Raw genomic sequence first — 19,264 nt, 5'->3', positions numbered from 1 at the left:
GGCAGAATATCCTGTATACCACACAGCAAAGTAAGGGGGAAGGTGAAATTGCCCTCAACACGTGGGCATACATGTATGTAGTGTAGAGACTGGGAATATTCCAGAGCCTTTCATTTTATAGCCCAGTGTTTCAGAGGTGTGAAAGTAGAATATAGAATATGCAGGTGTGTCATTTGTTTGTGAAACAGTGATTGAGGGGTGTCTCATGCTCTGGGGACTGCTAACAGAAATAGTAGCTGCTTGGCTGCTGTAAAGTCTGGCCCAGAATTTCCCAGTCCTAAAAAGTCCTTCAATCTGTAATAATCTAAAAGCTTTAGGATGGTATATAGAAGAGCAGTAGACCAGAGCACATGGAGATTAATTATTTCAAGTAGTCCTTCATGGAAGACTGTTTTATTTCTTCTCCTTTCTGATAAAGATTGCTTGTCCCTGCAGGGTGGAAGAGGTAGACCTTGGAACAGCTAGAGAACTCCCAGCTAGAGAGTTCTATGTAGATCAAACTCAGTGTATCATCAAACATATAGAAACTAAGAGGCAAATATTAGTGATTAGTTATTTCAAATAATTTTGGTGAACAGTTTTGGAAAGAGATGACTTGCCTGCAAAAGCTGTTAATAAGTTCTAAAACCACAGTGGTAATAGAATTTTGTAGCTAGAGCATCACAGCTCTGCTTGAAGGAATTTACTGTTCATGGCTGAAGGGACTTGACCATTACTTGTTGACAGTGAATACTGTCCAAAAAGACAGAATTATTTTTGCATTTAGGCTCAAAAAGGGTCTGAGTCAAGATAGAATAATGTCTGTTATTAAACTGTGATGTAGCAATACATCACATGTTTCTTCAGGAAACATCCACGTTATCCTAGAAAACAATATACCACTTTAATTAATGGCAAATTTCCACATGCAGTTGATACTTACATTGCATTGTTATCTGCCTTATGTTAGGGTAAATATTTTGGTTCTTCAGATAAGCAGGTGTTTAAAATTGACAGCAATAGAAGACCTGTCTGCACCAAGGCCTATGCGTGGCTCATTTGGCAGCTTTTTGAAACTACTGTGTTACAGAGTTTTAAGGCAGTACTGGAAATAATTCTGCATTGAAATACAGTGTTAACAGAAGTTGGAATGGACAAATACCAGGAATTCCTTTTGATTCTAGTCAATTCAGACTGATTTGGAGTGTCTCCACTTCTACCTCTAAAATTATTTCAAGAGATCATTATTACAGTCAAATACCAACTGTAATCAAATGTGATCTTCATGGCTGGAAAGATGTGTGGGCTAGTGATTCAGTTCTGTTGGATCTGTAGTTATGATGAAAAATGAGATTTTGCTTTTTCTCGACTTACAGACCTACTGTTTTAGGGGATTGTATGTTCTGTGTCTGGATGGAAGGTTTTTAGAATTTAGTTTAGAATTCAAGCAATGACAATGCTTGAAGAAAAAAGGAGGACAGGAAACTGTTCTGCTTCTTAAAAGCCTGCTTTGCATAATCTAAAAGAAACTGCTTTGTCAGAGGTGTTGTGGTGGTCCTAGCTCAGACAGGTAACTTGGAGTTAATAGGCTTCGGATAACTTTGCTTTGTCATCTCCTTATTTTGCAGCTTATTACTTTGGCTTCTTGTTTTATATAATACAGACTATGTATGCAGCAGTGGCCAACTTGAAGGGTTATTTGAGAGGTTTGCCTCTAGTTATATTAATACTGTTCATGCAGTTTCAAAGACAAGCTTATAAGTGTGTCAGGAGTGGCATTCATATCTTGATCACCATTTTATTTTAATTAGTGGGTGGTTTAACTAAATAATAATAATTATTATTGTCATAAATAATGGCAATAATAAATAATATAAATAATAACATAAATAATGACAATGGCCTGCTCAGAACCAGCTCCAAAGAGCAGTTGTTTTAGAAATGAGGAAAAGCGGTGGGTCTGTTCGATCTAAGTCTGGCTAACGTCTGTGCTAGTCGTAGTTTTGCAGACCCATAATGGACTAGAGATAGCACTTTACCTTTGATGACTCGGCATAGATTACTGATCGCCCTAATATTGCTATTACACCAAAGCATTGTTTTGTCGTGTATGATGAAACCTAAACTAATGTCTTAAAAATAGAGAAGTCTTGGAAAGTTGCTGAATTTTATAAGTTTCATCGGAGTGTGAAGTCACAGTAGCCTTTCTTCTAGAATTTTACTGAAAAAATCTGAATGCAATCTAAAAGGACCATGGAATTCCTTCTGTTAATATTATCATGCACTGTCATGCTTTTCTAGCTGGCAAAATCAGTAGAGTGTTTGATACTGCTTTGAGTCAAGGAGAAGCAAACCTTGTGCATTAACCCAGAAAAAGTCTGCACATTGGACCAAAATTCTGACAGAACATTAGATTTATACCAAAAGGATGGTACTTACTTAAACTCTTGCTAACACGTTAGTAATTTCTGTTTGGGAGGAGGGGAAATTTGGGTTATTTTGGGATTATTATTGCTGTATCCTTTTTTAATTGGTTTATTTGAACCTAATACTGTACTATTGATTTTCTTAATGTACTTTGGCCTACAATAGGATGTGTAAGGCTTTAGAAGTAAATGTTTAACTTGCTTTACCTTGCCAAAATGTGTTTAATGGAGATACATGAACTGTTTTAGTCAAAAACTTCCTCTTTTTTACAGTCTGTCAGTGGATATTTCCATTCTGTAATTTGGAATATGAGATTTTCTTTCTTTCATTTACTAAGGCAGAATAATTGTTATACAGAGGTTTCCATCAGAACAGGGAGAAGTCATTTTACTGTTAAATTGCAGCTGAAGTTCATAATGCTTAAATGTTGTTTATACAGAATTTTTGTATACTGTTTGTAGAAATAGAAGTATTAAAGTCGAGTTTTAACTAGAAAAAATACATTTCTAATCTCAATTTTGGAAACAGAACTTGTTTCATTCTGTTAGATACTAAGTGTCCATTATCAGTGGAGTAGTTACTGTCTACCCATAGTTTGGGCTGCACCTATGTATACTGTTCATGAAGTGTATACCATTTGCTGTAAGTAAATTACTATTATTAATGACACACCAATTTTTTTCTCTGTTATGTCAGGAGGTGTACTTCAAGAATCTTTCAAAGCAGAAACAGAAGGAAGTCATGGAGAAGAATGGAAACAACCACAAACTTCGTGTTTGTGTTGCTACTTGCAACCGTGCTGATTATTCAAAATTAGCTCCCATTATGTTTGGTATTAAGGCAGAACCACAGTTTTTTGAGCTGGATGTTGTAGTGCTTGGTTCCCACCTGATTGATGATTATGGGTAAGGTGAATTTTTATCTACCAGTAAGTTTCCTAGGTGTTTACAATAATAATATGATTAGGTAAAAAGAAGTCTTGGCATCAAGAGTGTATACAACAAAGTTTTACTTTTTTTCCCCAGAATTTTATTTTGCCTCTCCTTATGAGATTGCATATTTCTGGGATTTTTTCACCCAATCTTGGAATTCTATAATGTTGCACAAATGCTGTAACTGAGATCCTAAACAGGATCACAGACTGTATGAAGTGAGAAACTCGTGTCCTGCATTTTTCCTTGAAACTTGGTGATTGTCAAATGGAAACGTGCTGCAGTTTTTTAATTTTCATGGAGAAAAGAGTCTCCTTAGTCATTTCAAATTGCAGCTCTTCTGCTTTGCAGTTACTGGAGAAAGTGCTTATATATTGCATATCCCAAGAGAACACTCTTAGTTCTTACTTCCAGTATTGCGGAGGCAGGAAAGTGTGGTTGTATGTTTCTGATAAAATGAATAACAAAATAATAGATATATGTTATACTTACTCTATGGTATATGAGTAGGTGGGAGAGGATAGAGTCCTTGTCCATAACTCCCCATAAGCAGTCAAATAGCTTGCCCAGAGGATGAGATGTCTTGGTCAAAATCCCTTCCCTTGGAAGGACTTCCCACATGATATTCTTCTGGTTGCTGGGGAGAAGGTAGAAGGAGCAGCATGTATAGCCTTTCTGGGTTGTAGTTGATTTTCCTCAGGCTGCATTTACCAGATTGGACCCAGTCAGTGAAATAGATGGGAAAACGCATATTCTGGAAAACAAAATCAGACTTCAGTGTAGGTCTGCAGTATGTCAGCATTGTTGAACTTTTAGAAATGTAAAAGTGTTTCCTCAAGTAGAGATACGTTTTGTACTTTCCAATGAGAAATACTGGCATTTTATAAGCTAGGGCAGAAGGAAGTTATATTATCTCAAACTAATAAGACAGGATGTTCCACTAGTGACTGTTCTCTTTCTGCACATTCTAGTGCTCTGTTCCTTGCTTTGTACTAGACATTGTTTCCATCCAGTGGCATGGCAAGGTGAATTCAACATCACAAAACTAACCTAATGCAAAACAAAACCAGACAAAAAACCAAAACAAAACAGTTGAATTTCAGTCAACAGGTTAGTAGGATGAATTGCACCGTGTCTGATTGGAGAAATAAAGCAATCCATAAAATAAAGCATTTGATTTGCTAAAAAGGACAACCTGGTCCTGATTTCTCTATATCACATAACCCTTTGATGTCTGCAAGACTTGTGCAAGGTAATAGAAAATACTGCTTTTCCAGTTCCAAGGTATTTAATACTTGTCTCTGTATTGTGAATGATTTGTAATGCACAAAGCAAACAGTAGAGATTTTGATCTGGCAAATGTTTTTGCTGTTAATTACTTTGTGGTAAGTATTCTAAACCCCAGGTAATCCTTGGGGTTTTTTCAGGGCCTAGCACTACACTACTTAATCTGGCTGGTCCTAGAAAATGAGTGGGTCCTTGGAACATACATGTTCTAATGATGTGAATGGGGTAATTAACAGTAGCAGAAGTCAGATGACAGTGATCCTGTGAAGTGTCTGTTGCTGAAATGCACAGTCTTGTGCAATTTTCACCTTTCAAAAGGCAAAGAATACAGAAACAAAAAGAAAAGCGTTTTCTGAGATAAATGTACATAATCAGGAAAATTATAAATCTGTGAAGGATATTTGTAAATGGAGCCGGAAACATAATGAAGTTTATGCTATATAAACACAAGCCCCTTTACTCAGTAAAATAAAAAGGATTTGCCTTAAAAAAAACAGAATCTGAAGTAATATATGCCACCTGTGGGATGTTTTCTTTAAACATACAGGCCTCAGCTTTGCATCACGTTTGTTGGTTTATACAGTTGTCCACAGAAAAGTCAATAAACTTACCCTTTCTGACAGGAAGTCATGCAATGTCTATTCTCTGAAAGGCTCTGCAGACACATGAACAAAGAGTTTGATTTCTGAGGATTTACAGAATATGTTCAGCACAGTTCTTCCTTGAAGGTGTCTAGAGAAACTGAATGTTTGGAATACTAGGGAAGATCTTCACATGGATGAGAATATTCTGTTAAAATCGGAAAAGCTACTTTCCTCAGTGAAGAAGATGTGAAAAGGAGGTCTTTTTTCAAACCTTAGCACAGCTATTGCAATTCATGTTTATTTTGTGAAGCAATATTGCTGTAAAATCAAGTTGTGTTTATTCTAATAACCCTTTTTCTCTTGCCTTCAGTAATACCTATCGTATGATTGAGCAAGATGACTTTGATATTCATACAAGATTACACACCATCGTGAGAGGGGAGGATGAGGCAGCGATGGTGGAGTCGGTGGGCCTTGCATTAGTCAAGTTACCTGATGTCCTCAACCGCCTGAAGCCTGACATAATGATAGTTCACGGGGACAGATTCGACGCTTTGGCCCTGGCCACGTCTGCAGCCCTGATGAACATTCGCATTCTTCACATCGAAGGTGGGGAAGTCAGTGGGACCATCGATGACTCCATCAGACATGCCATAACCAAACTGGCCCATTACCACGTGTGCTGCACAAGGAGTGCAGAGCAGCACTTGATAGCCATGTGTGAAGACCACGACCGCATCCTTTTAGCAGGCTGTCCCTCATACGACAAGCTTCTCTCTGCCAAAAACAAGGACTACATGAGTATTATTAGCATGTGGCTAGGTAAGCAGGCCATTTTTTATATTTTTCTCACATGCTTTTACAAACTCAGTAAGTAGGTTATCAGTCAAAAAGTAATATATTTTTAAATAGTAGCTGGTATTTCTTTCTACATTGGCTTGCATTGTGTATTCTGCCACGTACAGCTGAAAAGCTACAAAACTAATTTGCTGAACACTTCTGGACCTTCTGTCAAGTCAAAAAATAACTCTTTAAATGGGTAATTTCTCTAAGCTGAACAATTTAAAAGCAGAACAGTCTTACATGGGCAGTTACTTTGGTATAATAGAGTTTTGGTTAAATAGAATCAAAGCTGTTCAGGCCCTAATATAAAAAAATCAAACAAAATTTATATTATGAACGTTTTTTGGGGGAACACACTGCAGCAGGACAAAATGCTGCAAAGGCTTTTAGTGTTTCACACTCATTGCCCTAAAAATAATAACTGTAAACAGTGGGGTTTTATGTTTGCTTTTTATCTTTGACAAAGCAGTCTCCTGTACGACTACCATGTGTAGTTGGAAGCTGGAATCTTTTTCCATCAGTATGTTTTGCAGATAAATGGTTATCAAATATACTAAGACGAGTATGACTTGTTATTCCAAGTCATAGCATTCTAAGGAGTTATTCCAGATTTATAGTGGTGTGAGAACAGTCTTTTGATCCTGGTGTAGTCTTGGAAAGCTTCAGAAGTAGACTTGCAAGTTACCAGTTTGTTGACATTTAGGTAATGGTCTCAAAAGTTATGAGATGTGCTTGGAGAGGCAAATAGCAAGTTAGGTTACCCTGTAACTCCCTTGATTTTTATTCCAGCATAGATCCCTATATGTTAGATATATCCCATTCACTGCCTTGACTTTTCAAGCCTTCACATGTGTAGTTACCAAAGTATGTCCTTCCTTCCTCTTGCTATTCTATGCCAATAAAAAAACTTTTCTTGCCCTCCATTTGGACAGGTGAAGATGTCAAAACCAGAGATTATATAGTTGCTCTGCAACATCCTGTAACCACAGATATTAAACATTCCATAAAGATGTTTGAGCTGACACTAGATGCACTCATCTCCTTCAACAAGAGAACTCTTGTCCTGTTCCCTAATGTGGATGCAGGTGAGTAGAATACTTTCATGACAGAGTGACACATAACAGATTATCTTTAAAAGAGTGCTTTTGTCCCAGGTGCTCCAGCCAGATGGAAATAGCTGGATGGTGGCAGCCTCATGGGTGCATCTGCTGCAGCTCCATGTTCACATTGCTGGAGGACATTTCAGCTTTTCAGTGTGAGAAAGGAAAACGAGGAGAGACCATGTGACATGTAGGAGCAATATTAGTGCCTCTTAAATTAACTTAAAACTACAAAGATAAGTTTGCGGTGAATTCTTGTATTAAACTTTGGCATATGTGCTGAGCTATGCAATTTACATTGTAAGGATAAAGAGAAAAAAAACATTTCAGAGCTGGCAACTCAGTGAATGGCTGGCTACTAGATCCTTTGTGTGTCTGGACTTTGATTTTAAAAGTAGAACTTAAAACATTTATTCTACTTTGTTTTTCTGTAGGAAGCAAAGAGATGGTTCGTGTGATGAGGAAGAAGGGCATTGAACACCATCCCAATTTTCGGGCAGTAAAGCATGTGCCATTTGACCAGTTCATTCAGCTAGTTGCTCATGCTGGTTGTATGATTGGTAACAGCAGCTGTGGTGTTAGAGAGGTGGGAGCGTTCGGTACACCTGTCATCAACCTGGGGACACGTCAGACAGGAAGAGAAACAGGTACATGTTTGCTTAACTCCATTGTTTTGTAATGCAGGACAGTGTATCATAGGTGTCACTGTTGCTTTAGTGGTAGCAAGAGGAGGCACGTAACTGATGAACACAGATATCAATCTGATGGGCATCTTTCCCTCACAGAGGAAATAAAAACAATTTTTTTTTTCATTTCTAGAGCAGCTCATACTCTAACACAATTTGAGGATGTGATCTGTCCTATTATGTTAATTTTTGTCATCTAGGTGAAAATGTTCTTCATGTTCGTGATGCTGATACACAGGATAAGATTCTTCATGCTCTACAGCTGCAGTTTGGGAAGCAATATCCATGGTGAGTACATTCATCTTAATTCATTGCAGGGGATGTTAAAGCAGTAGAGTAAAAGGCATTTAGTCCTAAGGTGTTTCATCATATTTGATTGAAGTGCTTTTGATGCACTGATCTGAGGTTACAAAAGATTTTTCACTTCACAACCATAATGTGATGTCTGATATGCAGTAGTATTTATAGAGCAAAATGTAATGTTTCAATACAAGTAGTCATTTAACATCCAACAGGAAGTCAAGAGGACAAAATTCTTATTAACTTAGATCAGTATGATTAAGAGAGCTTGTTCTTTAGGAGCAGCATGGGGGAGAACATCCTGTCTGCCTACTCTGACTTGTGCCTGAAGGACACTTTTTCATGTGGGTACAAATGACAGTGAGAGCCGAAAACTGGCCAGGATCAAGGAAGACTATAAAGCCCTAGTGAGGCACATGAAAAACATCACTGCCCAAGTCACCTCCTTGTCTGCCCTCCCTGTTAGAGAAATCAGAACAGCCAGAGACAGGCATATGCAAATCAATGTTTGGGTTTGTGCCTGGTGCTGCTGAGAAGGTTTTGGCTTATATAAGAGTGGGGGGTTTTTTTATGATTTTTTGCCTGTTACAGGGGAATGGGATCCTCCTGGCTAAAAAGAGGAGAGAATCTTTGACAGCACACTGGCCAGTTTGTTGCAATGGGCTTTAAACTGAAGGACTCGAGGAGTGGGGTCCAAAGGGCAACAGCTGTGCAATTGCTTCCTCCTGGGGAGCAGGACAGAGCAACCAGTGCAGAGACAGATGTTCATTGGCTGCAGCTCAGTTTGAAGACCTGTCTTGTTCTGAGGCAATTTTAAAAGGTGGGCACTCTGAAATGAGTAACCTCCCCCTTGATTTCAACCAATCACTTCCCATAAATAAGGAACAAGACACAAGATGGAAGTGAAAAAAATAACAGTTTATTAACAAACAGGGAAGGGGGGGAAAGTAAATAGCTTCTAAATACTAAACTGCTAAATCTCAAAACCCCACGGAGACAAAGAGAGACCCGAAATGCCAGAAATAACTGTTACTGAAGTGGTACCTGCCAGAGGCAGCCACCTGGCTGATGGACAAAAGGAAGGTGGCATCACACCCTGCCCTTCCAAGATGGTGCCTTCCAGGTGACCACATTTGCAGGAGCAGAGAGGCAAGATGGTGACAACCCCCACTGGGAAGGCAGGGGAGCTGCAGAACAGTTCTGGAGGCAGATGGAAACTTGCTGGTTCATGTGGTCCATGTTGCTGCTGCTGCTTCCTCCTGCTGTCCTGCTTCTCCTGTGGGCTCTGCCAGCATCACTGCTGTGCTGTGCACCATGGCTGTGGGGTGGGGTGGTGGGGAAGGACCAGTCCATTGGTGCTGGATCAGGGTGCCTGACCCCAGGAACACAGTGGCTTTTTTGCTGCCTGCAGACCTTGCAAAGTTCGCTTTGGAACAGTTTCTAACTGCAAAATGCAGGTTTTAGAATGGCAAACCCAAGGCTGCCACAAAAGGGAGAGGCTCTACTCCCGTAATCTTCTCTCCAGGTGCAGCTCGGACTGGGGTGGGGCCTGCCCCTCCCTACGGCAGCAGGAAGGCACCTGTGGGCTTCGCCCCAAGACAGCCCAGAAACGCCAGCTGGAGTCCCTCTGAGACAAGGGGCAAAAAAATGAAAACCCAAAAAGGGAAGGGGAAAAAAACTGCTGCCAAAACAAAGATGAAACAGCTCACAAAGCAAACACCACGCAGCAAAAGGCAGGAAACTGCCTGGGCAAGGGGATTTTAAAAATGCCTGCAGTCACCCCCCCACCCGCCACACACACACAAGGTCCCCACTGCAGAATCTTGAAGAAACGGTAACAATTTTTGGGCACAGATAGATACGGAATACAATAACATAGATCGCTCTAGGACAGGATTATAGGGCAAAACGCATCAAGCGTTTCTATGACTGTAGTGTTTATGACTCTTACTCCCCTTCAAGCAACCTTGTTGCTTGATCTTCTGAGAAGTGCTTGTATAGCAGTGGACGCAGCAAGTGGTATAAACAAGGTAATCTAATAAACTAGTAATCTATGTCAGGTTGTAGAGCCATGATCTCATTGGAATTATGGCAACATACCTGGAATGTTGTCATGGGTGGCTATGTATTTTTTAGAGTGGACAGGTCTGAGAAGCACAGTGGTGGAGTTGCTCTTCATGTGAGAGAGCAATTGGAATGTATCAGGCTTTGCTCAGGGACAGATGATCAAGTTGAGAGTTTATGGATGAGAATTAAGGGACCGGCTAATATAGGTGACACTTTTGTGGATATTTACCAGAGGCCACCTGATGAAGAGGAGGAAGTTCATGAGGCTTTGTGTGAGCAACTGAAATAGCCTCACAGTCACAGGCCCTGGTTCTCCTGGGAGACTTGTACCTAATATTTCTTAAGATTGACAACACAACTTGCACACACAGTTCAGGAAGTTCCTGCAGGTCAGTGAAGATAATTTTCATGCAGTGGTGAAGGAGCCGGTGAAGAAAGGTGTGTTCTGTGCTTTGTACTAACAAACCAAGGTGCACTGGTTGAAGATGTGAAGGCTGGGGACAGCATTGGCTGCAGTGACCATTAGAAACTCAGAATCCTGCATTGGTGAGGCAAAACTGCAAGGAGGATTAGAACCCTAAACTTGCAAAGAGCTAACTTTCACTTCTTCAGGGATCTATTTGGAGTCAGATGGGTTAGGACTCCAGATGAGGAGGGTGTCCAGAGAATACTGGTCAGTATTCAAGCATCACTTCCTCTGACCTCAAGACCAGTGCATCACTATGATCCAGAAGTCAGGCAAAGAGGGCTGGAGACCTAAATAGATGAGCTTCTAGTAAAACTCAGAAGAAAGAAATTTACAAGATGTGAAAAAAGGGACTAGCCACACGGGGGGACTATAGGAACATTGTCAGAATATACAGGGATGTGAGAAGGAAGGCTAAAGCCCATTGGAATTCAGTCTGGCTCGGGATATCAAGGACGACAAGAAGGACTTCTACAAGTTCATCAACAGTAGCAGAAAGAGCAGGGTAGATGTGTGACTGCTGCTGGATCATGTGGGTGTCCTGGTGATGAAAGACACAGAGATGGTAGCATTATTGAATGTCTCCTCTGCCTCAGTCTTTACTGCTGAGAACAGCCCACAGGAATCCCGGACCTCAGAGGTAAGAGAAAAAAGTTGGAGAATGGCAGACTTGTTTGTGGAGGGTTGGGTTAGAGATCAGATAGGCAGATTAAGCACCCATAAATCTACAGGCCTGACGGGATGCACCCACATGTGCTGAGGGAGCTGGCAAATGTTGCTAAGCCAATCTCCTTTATCTTTGAAAAAATCAGAGTGGGAGAGATGCCAAGCCTATGATACTCCAATCTTCAAAAAGGGGAACAGAGAAGGGCTAGTGGGAGATGTGGAGGTTAGGGGCCATTTGGGATTAAGTGATCATGAAATAATAGAATTCTCAGTAAGTGGTGAAACAAGGAGTGGCAGCAACAAAACTTCCACACCGGACTTCTGGAGGGCGCACTTTGGCCTATTCAAGGAGCTGATTGGGAAAGATCCTTGAGAAGCAGCCCCTAAAAACAAAGGGTCCAGGAAGGATGGATGTACTTCAAGAAAGTAGTCTTGAAGGCACAGGAGCAGGCTGTGCCTATTTGCCAAAAGACGAGCCGTTGGGGAAGATAACTGGCCTGAATGAAGAAAGAACTTCTGAAGGAAATAAGGGAGAAAAAGAGGATGTATCACCTTTGGAAAGAGGAGCAAGTAACTCAGGAAGTGTTTAAGGATGTAGGAAAAAAAAACTAGGGAGGCAAAAGCCCAATTAAAACTTAATCTGGCCACTTCTGTGAAGAATAATAAATATTTTTATGAATACATTAATGGCAAAAGGAGGGGCAAGGATAATCTCCATTCATTATTAGATGGGGAAGAGAATTTAGTAACTAAAGATGAGGAAAAGGCAGAGATATTTAACAGCTTTACCTCAATTTTCATCAGTAATACAGTCCTCAGATGGTGGATAGGGACAGGGAGTGAAGTAGCCCCCATATAATTCAGGAGGAAGCAGTCAGAGACCTGCTGAGCTGCTTAGATGTTCAGAAGTCTATGGGACCAGATGGGATCTACCCCAGGATGATGAGGGAGCTGGCAGATGAGCTTGCAAAGCCTCTCTCCATCATTTACCAACAGTCCTCGCTCAGTGGGAAGGTCCCAGATGAATGGAGGTTGGCCAATGTGACACCCATCCACAAAAAGGGCGGGAAGGAAGATCCAGGACACTACAGGCTTGACAGCCTGACCTCAGTGCCTGGCAACATTATGGCACAGATCACCTTGAGTGTGGTCACATGGCACCCACAGGGTGGCCCAGGGCTCAGACACAGCCAGCATGGATTTAAAAGGGGCAGGTCATGCCTGCCCTACCTGATCTCCTTTTATCACCAGGTGACCCACCTGGTGGATGTGGGAAGGGCTGTGGATGTTGTGTACCTGGACTTCAGCAAGGCCTTTGGCACTGTGTCCCACAGCAAACTCCTGGAAAAGCTGCAGCCCACGGCTTGGACAGGAGCACTCTGTGCTGGGTTAGGAGCTGGCTGGATGGCCAGGCCCAGAGAGTGCTGGTGAACGGTGCTGCATCCAGCTGGGCATCAGTCACCAGTGGTGTCCCCCAAGGATCTGTACTGGGACCAGTACTGTTCAATATCTTCATTGGTGAGGGGATCAAGTCCACCATCAGTAAATTTGCAGATGACACCAAGCTGGGAGCGAGGGTCAATCTCTTGGAGGGTAGGAGGGCCCTTCAGAGGGACTTGGACGGGTTGGATAGATGGGCCAAAACTCACAACAATATGAATTTTAACGAGTCCAGGTGCCATGTCCTGCCCTTGAGTCACAACAACTCCTGCAGCACTACAGGCTGGGGACAGAGTGGCTGGACAGTGCCCAGGCAGAAAGGGACCTGGGGGTGTTGGTTGACAGCTGATTGAATATGAGCCAGCAGTGTGCCAAGGGGGGCCAAGAGGGCCAACAGCATCCTAGCCTGTATCAGGAATGGTGTGTCCAGCAGGACCAGGGAGATCATTCTTCCCCTGTACTTGGCACTGGTGAGGCCTCACCTTGAGTGCTGTGTCCAGTTCTGGGTCCCTCAATTTAGGGAGAACATTGAGATGCTTGAACATGTCCAGAGAAGAGCAACAAGTGTAGTGAATGGCCTGGAATACAAGTCCTATGAGGAGTGGCTGAGGGAGCAGGGGTTGTTTAGCCTGGAAAAAAGGAAGCTTGGGGGGGACCTTATCACTCTGTACAGCTCCATGAAAGAAGGCTGTAGCCAGGTTGGGGTTGACCTCTTCTCCCAGGCGACCAGCAACAGGATGAGAGGACACAGCCTCAAGCTGTGCCAGGGGAAGTTTAGGCTGGATATTAGAAAAAATTCTTCACAGAAAGAGTAGTTCGATATTTAAATGAGCTACCCAGGGAGCTGGTTGAGTTGCTGTCCCTGGAGGTGTTTAAAAAAAGACCTGATGAGGCATTCAGTGTCATGGTTTAGCTGATAATGTTAGGTCAGAGGTTGGACTAGATCATGTCAAAGGTCTTTTCCAGCCTAGTTTATTCTGTGACTCTGTTATTTGGGGTCTTGAGCATCTCTCTTCTGAGGAGAGAGAGAGAGAATGTGGAAGCTGGCCCTGTCTAGACGAGACAAGACACAACTGAGAGGGGGGGATCTCTTCAGTACATAAAAATATCTCCAAGGCGGGTGCCCCAGGTGATGGTGCCAGACTCTTCTCAGTGGTGCCCAGCAACAGGACAAGGGTTAATGGCCATAAACCAAAACACAAGTTACACCTCAACATGTAGAACAGCTTTACATTGAGGGTGGCAGACCACAGGCACAGACTGCCCAGGTATGTTGTGGAGTCTCCCTCCCTGGAGACATTAAAATCCCATCTGGATGAGTTCCTTTGTCACCTGCTCAATGTGACCTTTTCTTGGGGGGTGAAGTTGACCTAGAGGATCTCCAGAGGTCACTTCCAACTCAAGCTATTCTGTGCTTCTGTGACACAATACTGGATAGCTCATTTGACCTCATGATATGTAGAGAGTCCTGAGTGCAAGCTTCCAGCGAAGCATGGAATTCTGGCAAGGTGTTTTTCTGTCTTCCTCAGCCCTAATGAGTATTGACCTTCATTTCTCTAACATGTATGTTCTTATAAACTTTGATAGATAATATTTGTTCAACTAAGGACAAGGATAAAAAGAGTATTTCTTAAGAATCTAAACAGAGCAATAAAACTGAATTCTTTAATACCAAGTATCTGTCACCATGTATGGTGTTTTAGAAACAGACATGTTGAAAACTGACATAAATGAACAGTTTATTATTACATAGTTGGCATCTGTGTGATAAGTACATCTTACTTGATTTGCAGCACATACATAAACTGTCCATACTTTTATTTCTGCCTTTTGGTGTGGGTCCCTTCATTAAACTTAATTTTACAGGGATTTTGGCACAATTAGTTTCAAGTTTTCTACTTCCAGTTTCATATTCCAAAATGTAGCTAGTGCCAGACTTGAAAGGTCTTTGTGTGTTCTTTAAACTAGTGTCACTATGTATCATATCTCATGACACACTTTTCTAGTGTGAGCTGAGTATTGGCAGAGTAGCCAGGTCATAATATTGTAATGACACTGTTACACTCTTCTGTCATACAAAGAACTTTATAGATTGCAGTGTTATTTCCAATTACATGAATTCTTTTTTGTATTATAGCTCAAAAATATATGGAGATGGTAATGCTGTTCCAAGGATTTTGAAGTTCCTTAAATCTATTGACCTCAAAGAACCATTGCAAAAGAAATTCTGTTTTCCTCCTGTCAAAGATAATATCTCTCAAGATATTGACCATATTCTAGAGACACAGAGTGCTCTGGCAGTGGATCTAGGTGGAACAAATCTCCGAGTAGCAATTGTCAGTATGAAGGTAAATATTCTGTTGTGCTTCTGGATATTCTGCAAACTCTGTTGGGCTTTGTGGACATGGGCTTGTGATGCAGAAGAGCTCCAAAACAAAGCAGTCTATTGACTTTTGTTGAGGGATAAAGAATAGTTCTCCCCTTCTTAGCTGCCTCCCACACAGTCATAATAAAAGTTGCCTACTGGTTTGCTCTTCTAAGACTGATGTTAAACTAGCAATGCCCATTTGCTGGTGCAAGGTTGTAGCTGCTTCTTTGTGGGTTTACTACAGACTCTGAAGGATAGAACAACTTTCCCATGTGTTGGTTCTCATTTAAACATGACTCAGTTCAACCTGCAAATTCTTGTATATCAAGCAAAACATGGAAGGCTCCAATAGTAGACTTTTTGCTTCCCCACTGTCTTATTCTGTAAGTCCATGTAATGGACTCACAAGACCATTCTGAGCAACAACCAGCATCTAGCAAATCAATTTACTGAACTCTGCAGCATTTCAAAGATGTGAATAAAACTCATGAGGAGAAGTCTTTGGCTTTTATTCTCAACAGCATTGGACAATTATTCCTACAGTTACACTCCATATTTGTAGATAAGTAGATCAGTTCAATAACTTATAGCTGCCCAGAAGGCAAAATAAGGTGCCTGCAGAAGTATGAAGGGTTGTGTAAAGTGACCTTATACAGTCCAGAATTTTTGCATTAATTTAAGAGATGTCTGACAGATCTTCAAGGTCTTAAAGACAGCTTTTAAAAGTGTAATATTTTTAGAAGCAAAATTGACACCACATTTTTTTCCTATGAGTCAACACAGCCTGGAAAAAAATAATTTAAAGAAATTCTGCCCACTTTACAGAGCTTGAAGTGACATTTATGAAAATTGAAATGCTAGCAAATCAGAGGGAAAACAATCAGACTTTCATAATAAAATTTACACAACAGATGTAAGCATTTAACAGCCAGTGGCAGAATATGAGATTTAATTTTATTTTCACCAAAAAAGAAGATTACAGAAATTCCTTTTAGAAGCTGTTATGTTTTCTGATAATATTTGCTGCAGCCTCATCTTCCAAGTTCTCTGATGCTCCAAACTAAAAGTGAGGAAGAAACTAAGCATCCAAAATCCACAAACTCTATTGCTCATGTGATACTGGGATGGTGGAACCCAGTACTCAAAACCGTTGTTGGTTTGGAATTTTCCAGACTCTTTGGCAGCAATGACTCAGCCATGCTGCTTAGATTGTCTTTTTTATTCCTCTTTGCTTAATTGCATTAATTCAGTGCAGTTCACTTAGATACAGGGGATTTAACAGGTAGAATAACACTGTTAGGATACCTTCAGCAGTCTCCTAGTATAATCCTGCAATTTAAACATTGAATTAAGATGAGTTCCTTAGTACCCATAAATTCCAAGCATGCATCATTAATACTTTCATTACCTATTGCATGGTGATAATCTTCATGGCCCCTCCCCACCACGTCCAAACTATTTACAAGGGCATGTAGTGACAGGACGAGGGGAAATGCCTTCAGCCTGAAAGAGGGTGGGTTTAGATTAGATATTAGAAGGAAAATTTTTATTATGAGGGTGAGGAGGCACTGGAACAAGTTGTCCAGAGGAGTCTGGCATGCCACATCCCTGGAAGTGTTCAAGGCTAGGTTGAATGGAGCTCTGAGAAACTTGTTTTGGTTCAATGTTCCTTCCCATGGCAGGGGGTTGGAACCAGATGATCTTTGAGATCCCTTTGAACCCAAACTATTCTGTGATATATCACATTTGATGGTACTCCAGAGATATTGCAAGTGACTCAGAAGTGTCATTGCTTAGAAGATATTTTGGAAAGTATAGTAAATTTTGCCTTAAAATTTCTAGCATTTCTCTGTCTTATTCACCTTTTTTTGGTGAAATGGCATCGTCTGTGACACTACAAAAACCTTTCATGCAGTCAGACTGGAAAGATTCTGTTCTTAAAGCACTGTGTTTTTTCTGTCTTTTTGAGCAATTGATACTCTCTTCTCTTTTTTTAACACGTCAGTGTTGAGCTTAAGTGCTTTGCTCTGTCATGGTTTATGCCGAACAACAGTTGCAGCAGCTTTGGTGATACTTCCTCATACGAGCTATGTGTTCCTTAAAATGTGTATTTAATTTCAGATGGGAGGTTGATTACAGTAGCAGAATGTAATGCCTAATCTTACAAACTTGTCCCCCAGAGCTGTCAAGAACCTTGCCTGCAGGCCCAAGATCTAAAGCATAGCATCTGTATATTTTCTAGAGATAAGTTACGGCTCTCTATTTTCAAATTGACCTGTAATTTACATGGAAGGGAAATTTCATCATGACATACATTTCTCTGGGGCATGTTTTGTTGTTTTTAATTTCTAGGGTGAAATAGTTAAGAAGTATACCCAGCTCAACCCTAAAACCTATGAAGACAGACTAGCATTAATTCTAAAGATGTGTGTAGAGGCTGCATCAGAGGCAGTAAATGTAAACTGCAGAATTCTGGGAGTAGGTAAGTTAACAAGTACTTTTTACATCTGTGTTTTTCAACATGAATTAAATCACTACTCATTAATTTAAAACACCTTTCTAAAGTGGGTCTTGTGTACTTTCTTACATATTCTTAACAAACAAACATTTTTAAATGGCTGAAAGTGAGAAGCTGACTATAAAGACTGAAGTTTCTGCAGTTTGTAACAACCATTAAACAATCTGTTAAGTCATAGTAAACTATGTCTAAAATGTGTCTTGGCCTTGTGAATCAGATGCTCAAAACAGCTCTTGAAACAGCTACAGCTGAGTGGTGTTTTCTCTCCTGTCTGTAAGCCTTTCTTTAGGGCTAGGATCAACTGTGCAGCAGAGTTTTCAGATACACCAAGGCAGACTAAAAAGGCTAGACTGTTAGGAGTAAATTTGTAGCTAACAGACAAAAGCAGACCTTCTGTTGACTTCTAGTTCACTTGCAGTACAGTTCTGTATTAAACTGTGCTTGTATCAGACAGGACTTCTTCAGTTTGATGGTGACTAGGAGATTTGGCCTTAGATATTAGTTAGTTATGAAGATGTTGATTAATGTGTTCTGGATTTTAAGAAGGACATAGAATCTTCATTTTAGCTGAGAAATGTTCATAAAGAAAAGTAGTTTGTTCAGGATGAAAACTTACCTGAATCACACACTACAAAGAAAAGTTAACTTGAACATGTATTCTTTAAAAACAACATTAAGTACACAAAGCTGTTAGGAGAAATGTTAGCCCTTCATATCAGATCTTTCTTACACCTTTAATGTTCAATTCATCTGCTTGTTTTAGAGCTTTTATGGCTGCTTTCCATTACAGCGTTAACCCTGGAACCATCTTTATATGTGACTCAGTTATGTAAGCTCTGTACAATGAAATGTTTTAACTTTATTGTCTAGAGCTCAGCACCTCCAGAATAGAGACCTACTTTTCAGTGGTTCTGAGAGACTCCACCAGCTCAGGAAGCCTCTCCAGCTAGGGAAAACTAGGTTGGCTAATAGAGCCTATTACTGGCCCACTGTTCAGTAGACAAACAAATCCCTGAACACAGTTTTGATCTTTCACAAAAACAGTGTCTTTTTAGGTAAAAATCACTACTCTGGTCTAGTAATTATTTTTAATCATTCTAAATCTTGGGAGTTATAGCAGACTTCAAGACACTAATAGTGTTCCAGGGCTTGAATAATTTATTTTTGCTGTTACGCCTTTTGTACATCACTAACAAGAAACACAGCTATTAAGTGATTTGCTGCAATCTTGCCTGAAGTAAGAATATTAACTCTCTGACTAACATTAACCACTACCCATCTAGTTAGCCTTAAGATACTTGGTGCATTGTGATTAGAGGCATGGCATTCTATGAATTATCTTCTTTACTTTGAGGGTGACTGAGCATTGAAACACACTGCCTGGAGAGGTTGTGGAGTCGTCTTCTCTGGAGATAATCAAAACCTACATGGACAGAATCCTGTGCCACTTGCTATAGGTGAACCTGCTTTGGCAGAGAAGCTGACTAGATGATCTCCAGAGGTCCCTTTCAACCCGAACCATTCCATGATTTTGTGATCTTTACCTGTCAAAAGCTGAACTGCCAGTAATTCTTCAAAAATTTTTACTTTTATGTTCTGCT

At 40.7% G+C, this 19,264-nt stretch overlaps 1 protein-coding gene across 2 annotated transcripts in view; it reads left to right on the top strand.

Annotated features, from left to right (window-relative positions):
* Positions 1-19,264, top strand: part of GNE (glucosamine (UDP-N-acetyl)-2-epimerase/N-acetylmannosamine kinase) — a 34,340-nt gene that overhangs the window by 9,873 nt on the left and 5,203 nt on the right. For both annotated transcript variants that reach the window (XM_014887113.2, XM_088156344.1), the window contains exons 2-8: positions 3,103-3,311; positions 5,580-6,031; positions 6,985-7,137; positions 7,587-7,799; positions 8,039-8,126; positions 14,915-15,125; positions 17,498-17,627. In XM_014887113.2, coding sequence (XP_014742599.2) covers positions 3,103-3,311; positions 5,580-6,031; positions 6,985-7,137; positions 7,587-7,799; positions 8,039-8,126; positions 14,915-15,125; positions 17,498-17,627 — 1,456 coding nt within the window. The remainder of the gene's footprint in view (positions 1-3,102; positions 3,312-5,579; positions 6,032-6,984; positions 7,138-7,586; positions 7,800-8,038; positions 8,127-14,914; positions 15,126-17,497; positions 17,628-19,264) is intronic.

The sequence above is a fragment of the Sturnus vulgaris genome, chromosome Z (genome assembly GCF_052056855.1).
Source record: "Sturnus vulgaris isolate bStuVul1 chromosome Z, bStuVul1.hap1, whole genome shotgun sequence".
Lineage (NCBI taxonomy): Eukaryota > Metazoa > Chordata > Aves > Passeriformes > Sturnidae > Sturnus > Sturnus vulgaris.
Note: the sequence above shows the minus strand (reverse complement) of the source record. Positions and strands in the feature narration are given on the sequence as shown.